The sequence below is a fragment of the Solea senegalensis genome, linkage group LG9 (genome assembly GCF_019176455.1).
Source record: "Solea senegalensis isolate Sse05_10M linkage group LG9, IFAPA_SoseM_1, whole genome shotgun sequence".
NCBI classification, from domain to species: Eukaryota; Metazoa; Chordata; class Actinopteri; order Pleuronectiformes; family Soleidae; genus Solea; species Solea senegalensis.
The window spans coordinates 572,232-587,196 of NC_058029.1; the positions used below are offsets into that span (position 1 = coordinate 572,232).

General features: G+C 37.5%; 1 protein-coding gene across 1 annotated transcript; it reads right to left on the minus strand.

Annotated features, from left to right (window-relative positions):
- Nucleotides 1-4,313: 4,313 nt before the first annotated feature.
- Nucleotides 4,314-8,304, minus strand: tmem106ba (transmembrane protein 106Ba). The gene is made up of 8 exons (XM_044033473.1): nt 8,204-8,304; nt 6,753-6,965; nt 6,051-6,114; nt 5,801-5,960; nt 5,584-5,724; nt 5,011-5,060; nt 4,869-4,922; nt 4,314-4,441 (listed from the first exon to the last, which is right to left on the minus strand). Exons 2-8 carry the CDS (start codon nt 6,949-6,951, stop codon nt 4,321-4,323), a joined length of 789 nt encoding a protein of 262 aa, XP_043889408.1. The 5' UTR covers nt 6,952-6,965; nt 8,204-8,304; the 3' UTR covers nt 4,314-4,320.
- Nucleotides 8,305-14,965: the final 6,661 nt, after the last annotated feature.

Genomic DNA, 14,965 nt, shown 5'->3' on the forward strand with positions numbered 1-14,965 from the left:
TTAACCACTTCACAAATGACTTGCTTCATTAAAAGCCACGCCAGTTTACGTCTACGATATCTTACGAATATGTTCACGTCTTTATCTCACTGTTAGACTGACTTTTCCAACAGGAAACTGAAGTTTATAAACCACTCACTCTCCCACACCAAACCCCATGGAGAACATCAGTGATTTTAGCCTCACATGGATGCAGGAGCTGCTGGTCCACTGCTGGTCTGCTGCTGCCCCGCTGCTGGTCTGCTGCTGGTCCACTGCTGGTCCACTGCTGGTCTACTGCTGGTCTACTGCTGGTCTGCTGCTGGTCCGCTGCTGGTCTAAGGTAAATCTATATCACGTAGGTTCATCTGAATGATGTATTTCAAACACCAACTCATGGAAACAATTATCTGAATGTCTCATTAAGAATAACCTCAGTTGTCTGATTATTGGTGTCCAACATTCCTTTTTAAACATAGTCAGTTAAGTGAAAACTAAAATAATAATAACAATCATAATGATAAATAAATGATGCCGCGTAACACTGAATTATGCAGCTTAGATTAATCCCTCTAACTCAAGAATCTATGACTGGTCTGCTTTAATGTGTTCATTTGGGGGTTCCCTAAGACTGGGCTGGGACCCACAGATGGGTCATTGGGAGATTCTTTGAGGTCCCCAAATTACATTTTCTCAAACTTTCAATAACACGTGTAAAACAAAGTCGTCATTTTTTTATTACTAACTTGTGGAAGTTATTCAGTCAAACATGATATGTTATGCACACATTTGATTTATAACATGATTGTGTTCTCAAACGTTATGATTGGCTGATTATATATTTGTGTTAAAAGCAGTTGATCAGGCTGATAAAAGTGTAAAAAAACATTACAGAGTGTTTTTCTGTAGGAACATGTTAAATTGGTCGATTGTTAAGACGCAATGAAACACCAGTGATTTTCCCACAGTGAGCAGAATTACAGTATATAACAGATACATAATGTGTTCATACAGAGCACATGTGGAAAAGACATTTCCTTGCAGCAGGCTGGTGACAGGAAGTGTCTGGGCTTATGTGGAGTGTGGGGTGAGGGGAAGTTCTGCTTTAATGACAATAACACAACCTCTGCACCAGGAATCTGTACACTTAAATATGTGAACTGGGAGCTTGTAGTTGTTTTCCATAATATTCAGTTTAATGATTTTTTATGTAACAATACAGTACTTTGTAGCTGCTTGTTTTCTTATAACAGTTCACACAACCCACATTATTGTTATTTTAAAGTGATATTGCTGATTTTTTAAATTTGGTTGGATTAGTTACCGACACATTGTCAGTGCTAAGAGTGCCATGAGCAGCAAATGTTGATAAGTGTTTCTCAAACCTGAAAATGATGACGTTCTTAATCAAATTTCTATGTTTTATGGAGCAAAGAAACAGAAAACATTCACATTTATGAAGCAGAAAAAAGCAAGAACTGGATTAATTATTACTGTCTTTACAACCAAGGTTTGAAGCAGAGAATCGGTGTCATCTGTACCTAATAAAGTGGCCAGTGACCTTCTCTCTGGCCAGTCAGGACCCACAGTCATCATGGAGACCAAAACCTGGTCCTAATGAGGCAGAACCTAATTTTTGAGGAACTAGCTAAAAGTGTAGCACTAAGATTTGAATTTGTTGTTAAGTTAAAGTTGGGGTTAGACATTAACACACCTCCACCTCCTTGTCCTCCTCTACCTCCTTGTCCTCCTTCTCTTCGTCCTCCAGTGTTGTTCTGGTCCAAACCACTGACCTGGATCTCAGACAGGAAGTGAAGTGTTGCCGCTTTAATGAGCGTAACAGATGTGAACTCACAGTCACACAACAGTACAGAACCGTGTCTTTATAATGAAGACTACAGCAAGTGGGATCGAAAGCGATTTAATTAATAAGAGAAAATGCTCAAATTGATTAATCAGGTATCAAAATAAGTTAGAAAATTATTAATCTGCATTTAATTATAATTAAAACATCTTTTTAGAATTTCAGCTTCTTAAAGGTTAATATTGTTTTTTTTGCTCCATATAACAAATAAATAAGTAAAACTGCATTATTTATATCTATATGAGTTATATTTATATAAAAGTTAAGACATTTTATTCATTTTTAATGGTTTATTGGATAAAACAAACATCTGCAGAAGTGACTGATGCTGTGGTTTAGCTGAGCATTTGGCACCACCTAGTGTTTTAAACAATATTACAAGCAACAAGAGAGATTAATTTTTTTAAAATAATTTTTTATTTCACGCTTCATGCATTAAAAAGAAAAAACAAAAACAAAACAAAGATTTTGGGCATCAACAACGAGGTTCTCACATCAAATGTGATTAAAGTTTCTGTTTATTAATAACGTATAATTAATTATCTGTACAAATATGAACCATCAACTCTATTTATTTTGTCAGACAAAAATCACCAAAAAAAGATTAGAAGATTCAGACAGGATTATTAATATCAATGACACAAACAAAAACATATTAAAAAGAGAAAAAACAAACAGTGCTCTGAATAACAAGGCATTTTAAAGCAAAACCAGAAATAAATCCTATATATTTTACACATTCCCGTATTTAATGTTCCAACAGCTTGTAGCAGCCAATAATAACAATAATAATTCTTAAACTACCAATAACACAATAACTGCTCTGTCCTGAATGTAAATCAACCATTTAATCTAATAACCGGTCAATAATGATGTTTAATACTTACAATTAATGAAATTTTGTCCATAAATGTTGGGTTAATAATTAACTAAAAATTGTAAAAAGAAATTTTTAATTTATGTCCAGATATTGTTATACCCTTTATTTTAGGGAAACAAAAATACAATAAAACAATCGATAATAACTTTAATTGTCAATGATTCTGATAATTAATTGGGTTGAATGTAATAAAATTAGATTTTTTTTAGCTTCATAAATGGTTGTTTTGCTCCATGTAACAAAGAAATGGATTAAAACGGAATTATTTTTGGTTTGTTTTTACTTTCTGGACCAAAAAAAGCAACTGATTCATCAACAATTATGAAAATAATGGTGATTTGTGGCTCTACCTTTTATTTATGACAGTAAGAGCAGAAAAAATGATAAATTATAGGCAGTTATTATTATGTTAGTGGCTGCTACACCATTTGTTTCTAATAGATGTATCATCATCATCGTCCTCATCATCCCTTTTTTTTTACGTCATAAAAAGAAAAATATGCATTTTCACAGTAGTTACTTTAGCGTTGACTGACAAACAATAAAAATATGACCAGATTTATTTTTACTCGAGGAGGTGATGAATAAAATATATTGCACCAAACAATATCAAGAATAATATTTTTACTTAAAGGAATGAACAAAAGAAGAAGTGGTTTTCATGATGTTTTAGTAAAAAGTCTCCGATGGCGTTCCACTCGTGAAACAACGTTTATCTCTTTCTGTGGATGGGGAACGAATATGGAATTAGATTTGTGCTTATTTTCACCAAACAAATACAATATCGATTTAATCATTCAAAAATATTGTTTTTTTTGTAATTTTGGAGCGTCAAAATAAATGCAAGTATCTAACGTTTATAATCTGACAAACGTTAGATACTTACAATTATTTGGTTAGAACAATTGAGGGAGCGCGAAGAATGAGTGAGGGAGTGCGAAGAGCGAGTGAGAGCAAGAAGAACAAAGAGCGAGTGAGGGAGTGCGAAGAACGAGTGAGGGAGCGCCAAGAACGAGTGAGGGAGCGCCAAGAACAAAGAACGAGTGAGGGAGTGCGAAGAACAAAGAGAGTGAGGGAGTGCAAAGAAGGAGTGAGGGAGCATGAAGAATGTGTTTTCAAACAATAAAATTATATTTTTGAATGATTAAATCGATATTTTATTTGCTTCTTAAAAAGTGTTAAATATTAAAAACATTGACACAAATCTAATTCCATAAACGAGCTAAAGTGCATCTGATCTGAAACCTCTTTCTTTCTGTCCTATGTTTTTGTTTTTTTGAATTTCTTCCACTGAAGTAAAATATTAACTGAAATCTCTGTTTTATTTTTCACCAGACTGGGCGATGTGACGATGTGACGCCGTAACGATGTGACGCCGTGACGATATGACGCCAGATCGTCTGCAAAGCTGTCGCACAAACTGTGTCACGTGAGTTTTTCAACATTACGTCACATTTGACCTGTGACTGTTATAAAAGAAAAGTCAAAACGGATGTAAAGACACAATACGTCGATAAAGTCCTTTAGTTTCTTCATCGCTGTGCAAAGAAAAGAGCCTCAGAGCTTCAGGTACAGCAGTGTGTGTGTGTGTGTTTATTTATTGATAAACCTGCACGTGTCCATGTAAGGACGTGGTGTTTCCACCACAGTCCACGTACTGGTACATCTCCTGGGAGACCTGCTCCGCGTGTCCAAAGTACGTCGTCGTCACCGTCACCCTGAACAAAACAAACACAAGCACAGGGAATGAGCCCGAGGTTGAAGGTGATAATATTCATGTATTCATAGATTAGAACATGGAACATTAAACCAACACTGTAATGTAACTTTCCCTGGTCAAAGGAACATGCTTCTAATAGACTGTTCAGGGTAAGGAATAGAGAATAATAACTAGGACTGCACGCAGTCGTGATAGGAGTGCAGCACAGTCAGCGGCGGAATCAAAATGGCCGACTTCCTGTTGAGTTGAGGCCATGGTTACGGTTGACTTCGGTGGAACTCAATTTTGCCTCACGACAGACCTGAGCTCCTTTGGGCCTCGTCACTCTGACGCTGACTTTAGCATTTTCACAGCGGCAGATTTAAAGTGATAGTGTGTGAAAATAAGTGTGAAATAATGACAGATGAAAGTGTGAATATACTCACTGCATCATGACCACGATGTTGTGAACTTTGATGGTCGGTAAAGTGCAGTAGTCGCTGAAATAACACGACACGACCGAGAAGATCAATCAATCAAAGATCAGGCGTCGGTGGAGTCATTTTTAAACAAGCGAAAAATACTCACAACATGTAACTCATCTCATCAGCGATGGTTGTGGGGACGGTGTAGTCGATCTGCAACAACAACGTTTACACAAAATCAACACAACAATAAATCTCATGTATTTTGGTTCAGTTTTGTCTTTTTTTCGAGTGGCAACAAAGATATGTCATGATCACAGATTTTCTCTATGGGGTTTGGTGCAGAGCAGAGAGAGGTTTTTAAATGTTAATAAAAAATCTAACAATGAGATAAAGTGAAGATTTTCTCTCAGAATTTTGGTATATTAAAAAAAAGAAACAAAAACAAATCCCTTCTAATTTTGAAACTTTTAAGTTCTGTGCCAAATAAAAAAAAACAAAAAACATTAAATACATGTAAATGTAAGATAAAGTTCTTATTCTTGTATTTAAGTAAAGTAATTCATATTTTAATTTGGAATGGAAGTTTCAAATCAAATTCTAAACGCAATTTATGTCAGAAAGATCCCATAAAATGATATTTATCATAATTTAGAGGTGTTTAAAATTCCGACTCAGACAGAGACAGTTCCATAGTTTCCTCTCGGTGTGTAGAGTATGAAACATCGCGACCCACCTGCTTCTTGTCCAGTGGAACGATCAGCGTGCTGTTGTTGTACTTGGTTTTCCCGATCACCGTCTTGGAGAACTGCACCTGTGCCGTGATGTTGGTCACAGAAATGGCGTAGTAGTTGTTATTGGTGATGTTCAGAGTGTTCTGAGAGGAAGAAAAACAACGTGGTCAGACCACAGCTTTACTTTAAACAGCACCGTCAACATCAACACAGTCTTACTGTGATGTTGAGATAGACGATTCTTTTGTCCTGGTCGTACGAGACGTAGGCAGATTTCACTCCTACGTACGAGACGTCGATGGATCGAGGGAAGAGGAAGAAAACGGCCAGAGCTGACAGCAGCAGACACAGAGCCACCGAGATCGTCACATAGAGTTTTCTGTCGTTGGAGGAAAAAAAGAGACAAGTTCAACACATGTGTTGAACATGTGTTGAACGCAGCAGCTGATAAAAGAACACACAAACTCACGTCCTGCTCGGCCGCAGCCGCTGGTCGCTGTACGGAATCAGAGCCACCAGCTGGTTCTCTTGACCTGATGGAAGAATTTAGTCAAAGAGAAAGTGGTTGTTGATCATTATCATGATTCAAATATTTATACTCTACTATTAACTATAATATACTGTTATATACTGACAGTTCATGTGTGTTTATATAAGCACACTTCCTCTTCTTTTTCAGACGTACAACAATGATATTACTTGTTGTATTTTAGCGCAGCTTAAATCTGTTTATTTTTTTGTTGAATATTTATTTAAATGCTCAAATAAAAACGTATTTAACGTTTAATTAAAATTAGTCAGCCCTTTCCTGACTGGAAATGTGACGTTTTATAAACAGTCCTCTCGCTCTCCCTGTGAGACACAGGAGCTGCTGGTTCTCTGCTGCCTCGTGTGGTCACTTTGAGGTCAATCTGAACATTGGATTTCAAACACTGAAGTGACAAAAGAAGACATTTGAACTTAGTGATGGAGGCTTCAGTGGATCAACAACTCGTGTGTGATCACTGATTTTCTGTGTGTGTGTGTGTGTGTGGTGGGGGGGAGATAACGTGGCAAATATACTCTTGTGTTATCTGAGACTTGAGCAGCTTTAGATAAAGTGGTTGCTTTTCCTTGTGTGTTGGTCTGATAACATATATAATATAAATATGTAAATGAATGACATTTTTACCTCGTGGGATTCTGCCGGTTCCCTGACACGTCGGACACGTGACGCTGTCCCGCCCCGTGAACTCCACGTAGGGGAACTGAGACACGTCTCTGTGTTTGCCGTCCTCGTCCGTCTGACCGTCTCTGTACTCGCCAGAAGAGGTCAGCGTCTCGCGACTCTCGTCTTTGTGCTTGGCCAAGTGTGACTGCGACTTTCCCATCGCTGCAGCTGTGTCTGCTCACAACAGAGAGATGAGGATAAGAGAGAGGAACGCTCGTGTACTGACTCTCATTTCAATGTTAAATTAGACCTGGGTGGATTCAAATTTATTTGGTCTTGCCTATGATGGAGAGGTTGGGGTCTGATTGATTCATTCTGTAGACAGGTGAATGAATCAGTACTTTATCAAAGTGAGAGGACTAGTCTGTGGGAGCCAGAATTCTTTATTGTTGGTAGTAGGGCTTTAATCAACCAAAGAAATTGGCGTTTACTGTTTTTGCAGTAAATCAGTCGTACACTTAATACTGTTTTATACTTTCAACTGAAGAGCTTTGTCTATGTGTTTGTCTTTTGTAACATCACTCCCCGTCACTTACGACTTCCAAGTTCCGAATATAAATGGGATGCAGCAATAGAATAAACCCAACTCGTAAAATTCTGACATCTCTGACTACAACTAGTACATACTGTGATTACTAGGGGTGGGAATGGCGAGAGATGCCACAATACGATATTATCGCGATTTTGCGTATCACGTTGCATGAAAGTATTGTATTGCCAAAATCATATAAATATAATAAAATATATAATTTATATAATATATAAATATATGCTAAAAAAGTTATATAATATTGCTACACAGAACATTGCGATATTTCACCGTATTTGTTTTATTTTATTCAACTTTCACACATTAAAGGAAAATCACCAGGATCGACTCATCGCGGTTCGCGATAATGTCGTACATCGTCGCATCCGTGCGTGTGATGGTGTATTTAGTAGTCGTGACATAAGGCCTCAGTGACTATGCCAGCAGCTAACTGCTAATGCTACATGATAAACAGAAGACGACACGTGTGAAATATTAACAATAACTATAATAAGCAGTGGAACAGTTGCTAGGAGACAACGGGTGCAGCAGCACGTTTTTATTATTATGTCACCGTCGTGTTTACACACACACACACACACACAGCGCCATTCTGCTGGACAGAACACAAAGTACGAGCGTGAAATGAACGGCCTTCACTGTCACAAACAGCAGCCATGGTCCGTTTATTCTCATTCATTTCACTTCTACTGCAACAAACCGCAACATTTCCATGTCGTTTCGTTACATTTAAGCGTAAATAACGAGCGGATCAGACCGGTCAGCGCCGGATAAACACAAGCACAGGCGGAGCGGGTAAAGCTCCTCCGTCAGTCTTACAGTTATTTTATTGAAATGAATTGAATTGAACTGAACTTCTTACCTGGTGTCTTTTTATATTCACTTGTTTTCCATCCGCGGTGTCGTCGCTGTGTTTTTGTTCACGCTGCTGTTGTTGAGCATAGACTGGGGCTGAGACCACGCCCCCCCCCGCCCCGCACACACACACACACACACACATATGCATCCTAAAACCGGGTCTTAATCCTTTTAAAAGCCTGTTAAAGTTGTTGTGTCTCAGCCAACATGTAGGTTTGTTTGACACCGCTCATGTAAGACATGCAAACACACACACACGCAATTTTAACAAAATTTAAATGACTAACGTTATTTTTAAACCCCAAGCTGTTGTTACAAGAATAAATCCGTAATATTATGAGGAAAAGTTTAAAAAACTTAAAAATTAAAAAACTTGTAATATTTACAGAATAAAGTTGGAATATTTACAGAATAAAGTAGTAATATTTAAGTCGTAATATTAGGAGAATAAAGTCATAATATTACCTGAATAAGGTCATAATATTATAATAATGCATTTTCATTGATAAGCATCTTTGGAACACAGACAAACATAGTAGTAGTGGTGTTATTTCCATTGGAGCAGATTATAACATGCATATTCTTCATTTTGGGGGAGTTTCATTCAGAATATAAGTTCATATCATCACCATAATACACTGTCGTGAATTAGATGAAAATAAATAACAATTACATGTGTTATTAATGCGTGACATGTCAGTCGCATGCTGCAGCTTTAACAAACAGGTGTACCTATTAAAATGGCCTCTTCTGAACAGTTAGATACAGTTCTTTTTGTTCCTCAAACGTCGGCGAGGTCTAAAGACTTTACATCCTCGCTGTTTGTTTGTTGTTGCTTTGCCTGCAGTTCCAGGAAAATTCCGTCACCTGACTGACGCGACTGCTGTCACCAAGTTTTCCCCACAAGCTCCTGCATTGTCACTCTTAATCAGCCTGAATTTATTCCATTAGGGCTCCTGAGAAACAGACGTCTCACAGGGAAACTGCAGGTCAGAGGATTGAAAAACACATGTTGGAGGTTTATTTATAGAAGAGTGGAAAGTTTATGTTTTAAATAACTAACATGAGAGAAATACTGTGTTTTTCTGCTATGAAGTTAGGAGCATCAAGCATTTTATTCAAGATTGTTGAACTGGAGCTTAATTTTACTCCAGAAGACGTTAAAGAACAGATTCAAGTGATATTAAAGGATATTTTTCCACTATGTTTAGTATTTTGCAGCAGTTTCATGACATTTATATTAATTTCTTAGTTTCTTTTTTTATTATACAACCAGGAAATACAGGAAAATTATACAAAAATGACTTCCAGCTGCAATTCTCAGTATTTGGTGCCGGTTTATACTCGCCAGTCCAAACTCGCCAGTCCAATCATTGCATTTAGATCAGCAGCGGAACTTGTTCTTGTTGTTTGTAATGACGGGGGATAATTAAGTAGTTTCTGTAACTAACGATTATTTTCATAATTGATTAATTGTTTAGTAGTTTTGTCCATAAAATATCAGAAAATCTTAAGTGTTGATCAGTGTTGTCAAACCTGGAAATGACGATGTTCTCAAATGTCTTGTTTTGTCCACAAAGCAAAATTATTTGTTATCCAGAGCAAAACAATTAAGAAAATATTCACATTTAAGAAGCTTAAGCAATCGGAAATCTTGTTTTAATCATGAAAAAAGCTTCACACCGATTAATAATCGATTTATCGATTAATTGTTCTAACATATATATATATATATATATGTGTATATATACACACAGACACAGATTTGTGTTCAAAAAGTGTTCATTTTCTGTTCATGCTTTAGTCATATTTTTAGTATTTATAAAAAACAAACAAAAATACATTCTTTTATTTAGATTCACTGTATTAGTTGGGTATTTGGTTATTTTATTTTAAAATACATTTTGATGTGCGTGTTTTATAATACTGTACACACACATTTCTTATATATTTTGACTTTATTTTGTGGGCGTGCTCTCTCACTCCGCCACATGATGGCAGCGTGCTGCCGTGTGTGTGTCGGCCACACTGTGAGTGAATCCACTTGACAACAAGTGGACATGAAATTATTGCAATAATAGATTTATTTGAATGACTTTAATCTCTCTCACTCTCTCTCTCTCACTCTCTCTCTCTCTCTCAGCCACTCTGAATAATGCATACGTTGGCAGGCAGAGGAGAGAGCACACTTAGGAAATAGCTAATAGAAGTAATAGAGTGTAATGCCTGAACACTGACCTGGGTCAGGATAATACATGCCAATTTCAATTAGCGTTTGTTTTTTTGAATAATTGAGGACAAAAAGTTCTCTTTCTTCTTCTTTAAAGACCTTGTTGTGGTCAAACTGAGTCATTGTGCTGTGCCGTGTGTGTGCGCAGTCACTAACAGAATGTTAGCCTACTACTCTCTGGCTGACTCGCGTGCCTGTTATTTTGTTTCCGGTCTAGCTAGATCAGCTGTGGTGTTGTAGTTTTTCTGACGTTACTAGTTGTTGCAACAGCATGTGAAAAAAACTACAATATTTGCTCGGCCAAAAAGAACGTTAATCTCGCGATAAAAAATGACGCCGTTAATAACGTGTTAAACTGACAGCACTATGTATGTATATATGTATACAGGTGTGTGTGTGTGTGTATATGTGTATATATACGTATTTGTGTGTATACATATACACATATGTATGTGCATATGTATACATACATGTATGTATGTATGTATACATATGTAAGTGCATACAGTATTTATACATACATGTATATATGTATGTATGTGTGAGGCAGCAGGTTAAACGTGTGTCAGGCTCTGGTTCAGCCTGCTGTGAGAGGAAAGTGCCTGCGTGTTCACGATAAGAGCGGAGTGACTGGCTGAGGACATGTCGGCCTACTTCAGGTGTCAGCACTTCAAACAGCAGCAGCAGCAGCAGCAGCTTCTTCTTCACAGACTGTGTGTGTGTGTGTGTCTCTGTGTGTGTGTGTGTGTGTGTGTGTGTGTGTGTTAAAGTCCGCGCTGCAGAGGTGAAGTGGAGGATATTCAGTGTGTGTAACGTTGTGATGAAAAGAGAGAGAAACGAATCCTTGCGTGTGTTCATGGCTGGATTCTCACTTTCTCTCCAGCCGAGGCTCTCGCGGTGGATTGCAGTCATTCACACCGTCTGTTGTTGATGAATCGTGGTGATCAAACGTGTGATGACACACATGACATAAGTCTGTCCGACATCAGAGATGGAGGGAGACGATCGACTGTGTGTGTGTAGTATGTTAAGTATTTGTGCTCATGAAATCTACATGGAAACACGAGTCCCTAACCCTGATCTGGACCAAGAGTTTTATTCCCACAAAAACATACATATTTTATTTGAAATAAAATAAAATTAGTGGAAAAAGTTTTTCCACTGAAATAAAAAAAAAAAGATACAAAAGTGTATTAAAATTTTTAGAATGTTTAAATTCACTTTTTTTGAGTTAAATTCTAGAATTAACTCGTGCATGCGTGGACCTAAACCTGTTTACACAGTCACATTATGGGGACTTGTCTTCCTTCTGGGGACAAAAAGCAAGTCTCCATAACGTAAATGACTACATTTTAAGGTAAAGATATGTTTTAAGGTCAGGATTAGGATTAGGCCAGTAGTAATTGTGGTTGAGGTTAGACTAAGTCTCCAGGAAATGAATGTAAGGTTTTCTCTGTGTAAGTCATGAATGTCGATCATGTCTGTGTGTTTCACGGTCGACTCTCATTGTTATTGCAGGGTTCTGGCCACGCCCCAATCGCCAGTCAAGTGGTAAATATGAAACATGTTTACAATTTGAAATCAGGAAGATTTGCCGCGTCTGTTAATCCCTCACACGACCGGATAAGGTGTTGAAAAGAGAAACATGGGCGTTTATCGTGGTGTTGTTGGAGTCTGTCGGCCGACGCTTGTTTTCTGCTTTAAAGACGCGCGTCATCTGTGAAACAGCGTTTGTGATTAACACCGGCTGGAATCCAATCTGATGCTCCATTTAAAAGAGAACACACACACACATATATATATTTAGATTTACCAGAGGGATTTACAAAGAGGGTCAGATAATAGATAAGGGAAGGGAGGATAGAATAAGTGCCCCAGTATTTCAACTTTTATATTCTTAAGTGTTCTGCATAATGCACTTGTCAGGCGTGTGTTACCAAAATAAAAGCCCCGACATAGTTGTTTATGTACAGCGTGTTATTTTATACACACAGCTCCTCCGTCTTTAGCCTCTTCTGTTTGCTATAACTGGGCTTCCCACACATTGGGTCAGAGGTCAATTACATATTGAGTCACATGGATGGCAAACATTGAATTATTGTCTCGTTATGGAGAGAAAGAAATGTGGATAATTATGTATGGAAATATTACTGTGTGTATAAAGGAGATACATCTCCACACAGGTTATTTCTCTGTAAATTCACTCTAAAATACTACTACTGTTTATCATCTGTATTACATGATCTGGAAATACACTTCTCATTTCACATAATACCTGCTTTATTTTTCTTTAAATGACTTGAGTTTGAATTGTTTTACCATTCAGTTGTTCATTATGAGTGGCGGGGTTTACATATTCTGAAGTCATTGTTGGCGAGCTGGGTCGAACCCAACGACCTCTTTAATCACTGTTTCCTCCTTATCTCTCTCTTTTAGCGAGTGGTTAATATTAATATAAATATAAAGTTTTTATTTGAACTGTCTAACACATAATGGGGAATAATACATGTCATGTTTTTGTCATAGAAGTTAAATTAGCAAGTGAATTCTTTTCTCATTTCATTCCTTTCGCTGCTTGTCATGACACGGAGTTTTGCCAATTGATACAAATGGGGGATGCTTTTGGCCTTTTTTAAATTTAAATTTAAGGCAAATGCAACTCTCGCTAAAGCTCATTAACCAGGACAAACTGTGCTAGCTTCAGAAAACTTTTCTTCTCTGTGTGAGAGTGAACACATTACTCAGCTCTGTGTCAGTTTGTTTGTGCAGCTGAAGGCAGAAGACGTGAGAAGCTTTATGAGGCTGCTTTGTTTTGTAGTGAGTCTAAAATTAGCATCAGGCCTTTGTCACTACACTCATAATTGACCTCGGATGACCAAAGAGCAGACGATACACATACAAATACAACATTCCCACAGCATCTTAAGAAAACCGCTTTATCTCGGTATTAAACGACCTATTCTAACCAGAGTGAAGTTTGTGAATCCACACCTAACCCCATGATTTAAACATCACACACGCAGGAGTTGTTGATCCACTGCTGCCTCCATCACTAAATCCAAATGTCTTATTTTATTTAATTCTGTGTTTGAAATCCTTTGGTCAGATTGACTTTAGTGACACAAAGTGACCACACGAGGCAGCAGAGGTCCAGCAGCTCAGTGTCCCTGCCAGCTAAAATCACTGATGTTCTCTATGAGGTCTGGTGTGAAGCTCACAAGTTTTTGGTTGAAAAAGTCAGTTTTAACTGCAAATATAATGTGAAAGGTTGTTTTTTTGATATCATAGACTCGTGCAGGCCTATAGGTGAGTCTTTTGTGATGAGAAATAGCAAAAATCTTTACTGAATTTAAATCAGAACACCCGGTAATTTTATCATTCATGTTAACGTACATGTTAATGTTTGGTGTGAATTTAATTAAAAATCAGATATAAAGAGAGAATCTGAGTGGGTTGGGGTTAAATATCAAGGTACTTTAGAACTTTATTATTTATTTTAGATTACATTTCTGTTGTATGATATAAACCTGGGGAGGTATTATATGTTGCACTGATGACACACACACGCACACACTCGCATGCACACGCACACACGCGCACCTTTGTAACCTTGAGGGTGAGAGCATAAACCGTCTTCATCCTCATTCTTGTTTGAGACTCTGTTTCGAGGCATAGCAACGGCATGCTGACACGTTAATGAGCTTCACACACACACACACACACACTCTCGCCCCCCCACACACACATTTTCCTGTCTGTCAAATCATATTAACATCAGGTCACACTCCTTTTTTTTTTCTTTTTTTTAGCTTGTTGCTATGGCAGCTGTGAGAGGGGAAAAATGGCCGTCTACGTGGGCCCCGCCTCCTGGCGCCCACTGGGTAGCTGCAGCACCTTCTCATGTAAGAGGTTGATTCAAAAATTGCCCAAACAACTGCTGTTATTTGTGAAATGCCGTTGATTTGATGAAATTGCTGCAATTTGTCAGCATAAAAACACAGGTCACATCCATTCAGGCCATTTGTTAAAAGCCCATATTAAAGTTTATTCACCTAAAAAGTGCCATAAATCATATGGAAGTGATGTTAAATGATCTCAGGTGTAAAGTTAAAAAGCACATTAATCATTATTTGTTGTTAATTTTGCTCATTAAATCACTTTACACATTAGATCACATTAAATCATAAAATAACAGATTTTAGCCTCTTAATAAAAGGCTTACTTCATAAAAATGAATGTGTGCTCAGGTCTATGATATTTTAAGAGTGTGTTTACTTCTTTATCTTGTTGTGAAACACACTTTTCCCACTGGAAAGTAAAGTATCTGAACCACTCACTCTCCCACACCAAAGTCCAGAGAGAAAATCGTCTCGACCTTCTGCACACATCTACCGATGTTTGCACATGTATGATAATTGTGCTTCTCGGGGTGAGTTTGGAAATATGTGAGTTTTCGGGCATGATCAGGTCCTCAAAACACCACTTATTTGGTGGCATAATAATAATAATAATCATAATAATAATAAAGGCATGCAT

What these genes read in the sequence shown, in the direction of transcription:
- tmem106ba (XM_044033473.1), bottom strand. Translation starts at nt 6,951, where the DNA reads ATGGGAAAGTCGCAGTCACACTTGGCCAAGCACAAAGACGAGAGTCGC. An exon ending in TCGTCTATCTCAACATCACA is followed by an intron (nt 5,725 to 5,800) that starts GTAAGACTGTGT and finishes TCTTCCTCTCAG; the next exon opens with AACACTCTGAACATCACCAA. An exon ending in AACATCGTGGTCATGATGCA is followed by an intron (nt 4,442 to 4,868) that starts GTGAGTATATTC and finishes TGTTTTGTTCAG; the next exon opens with GGTGACGGTGACGACGACGT.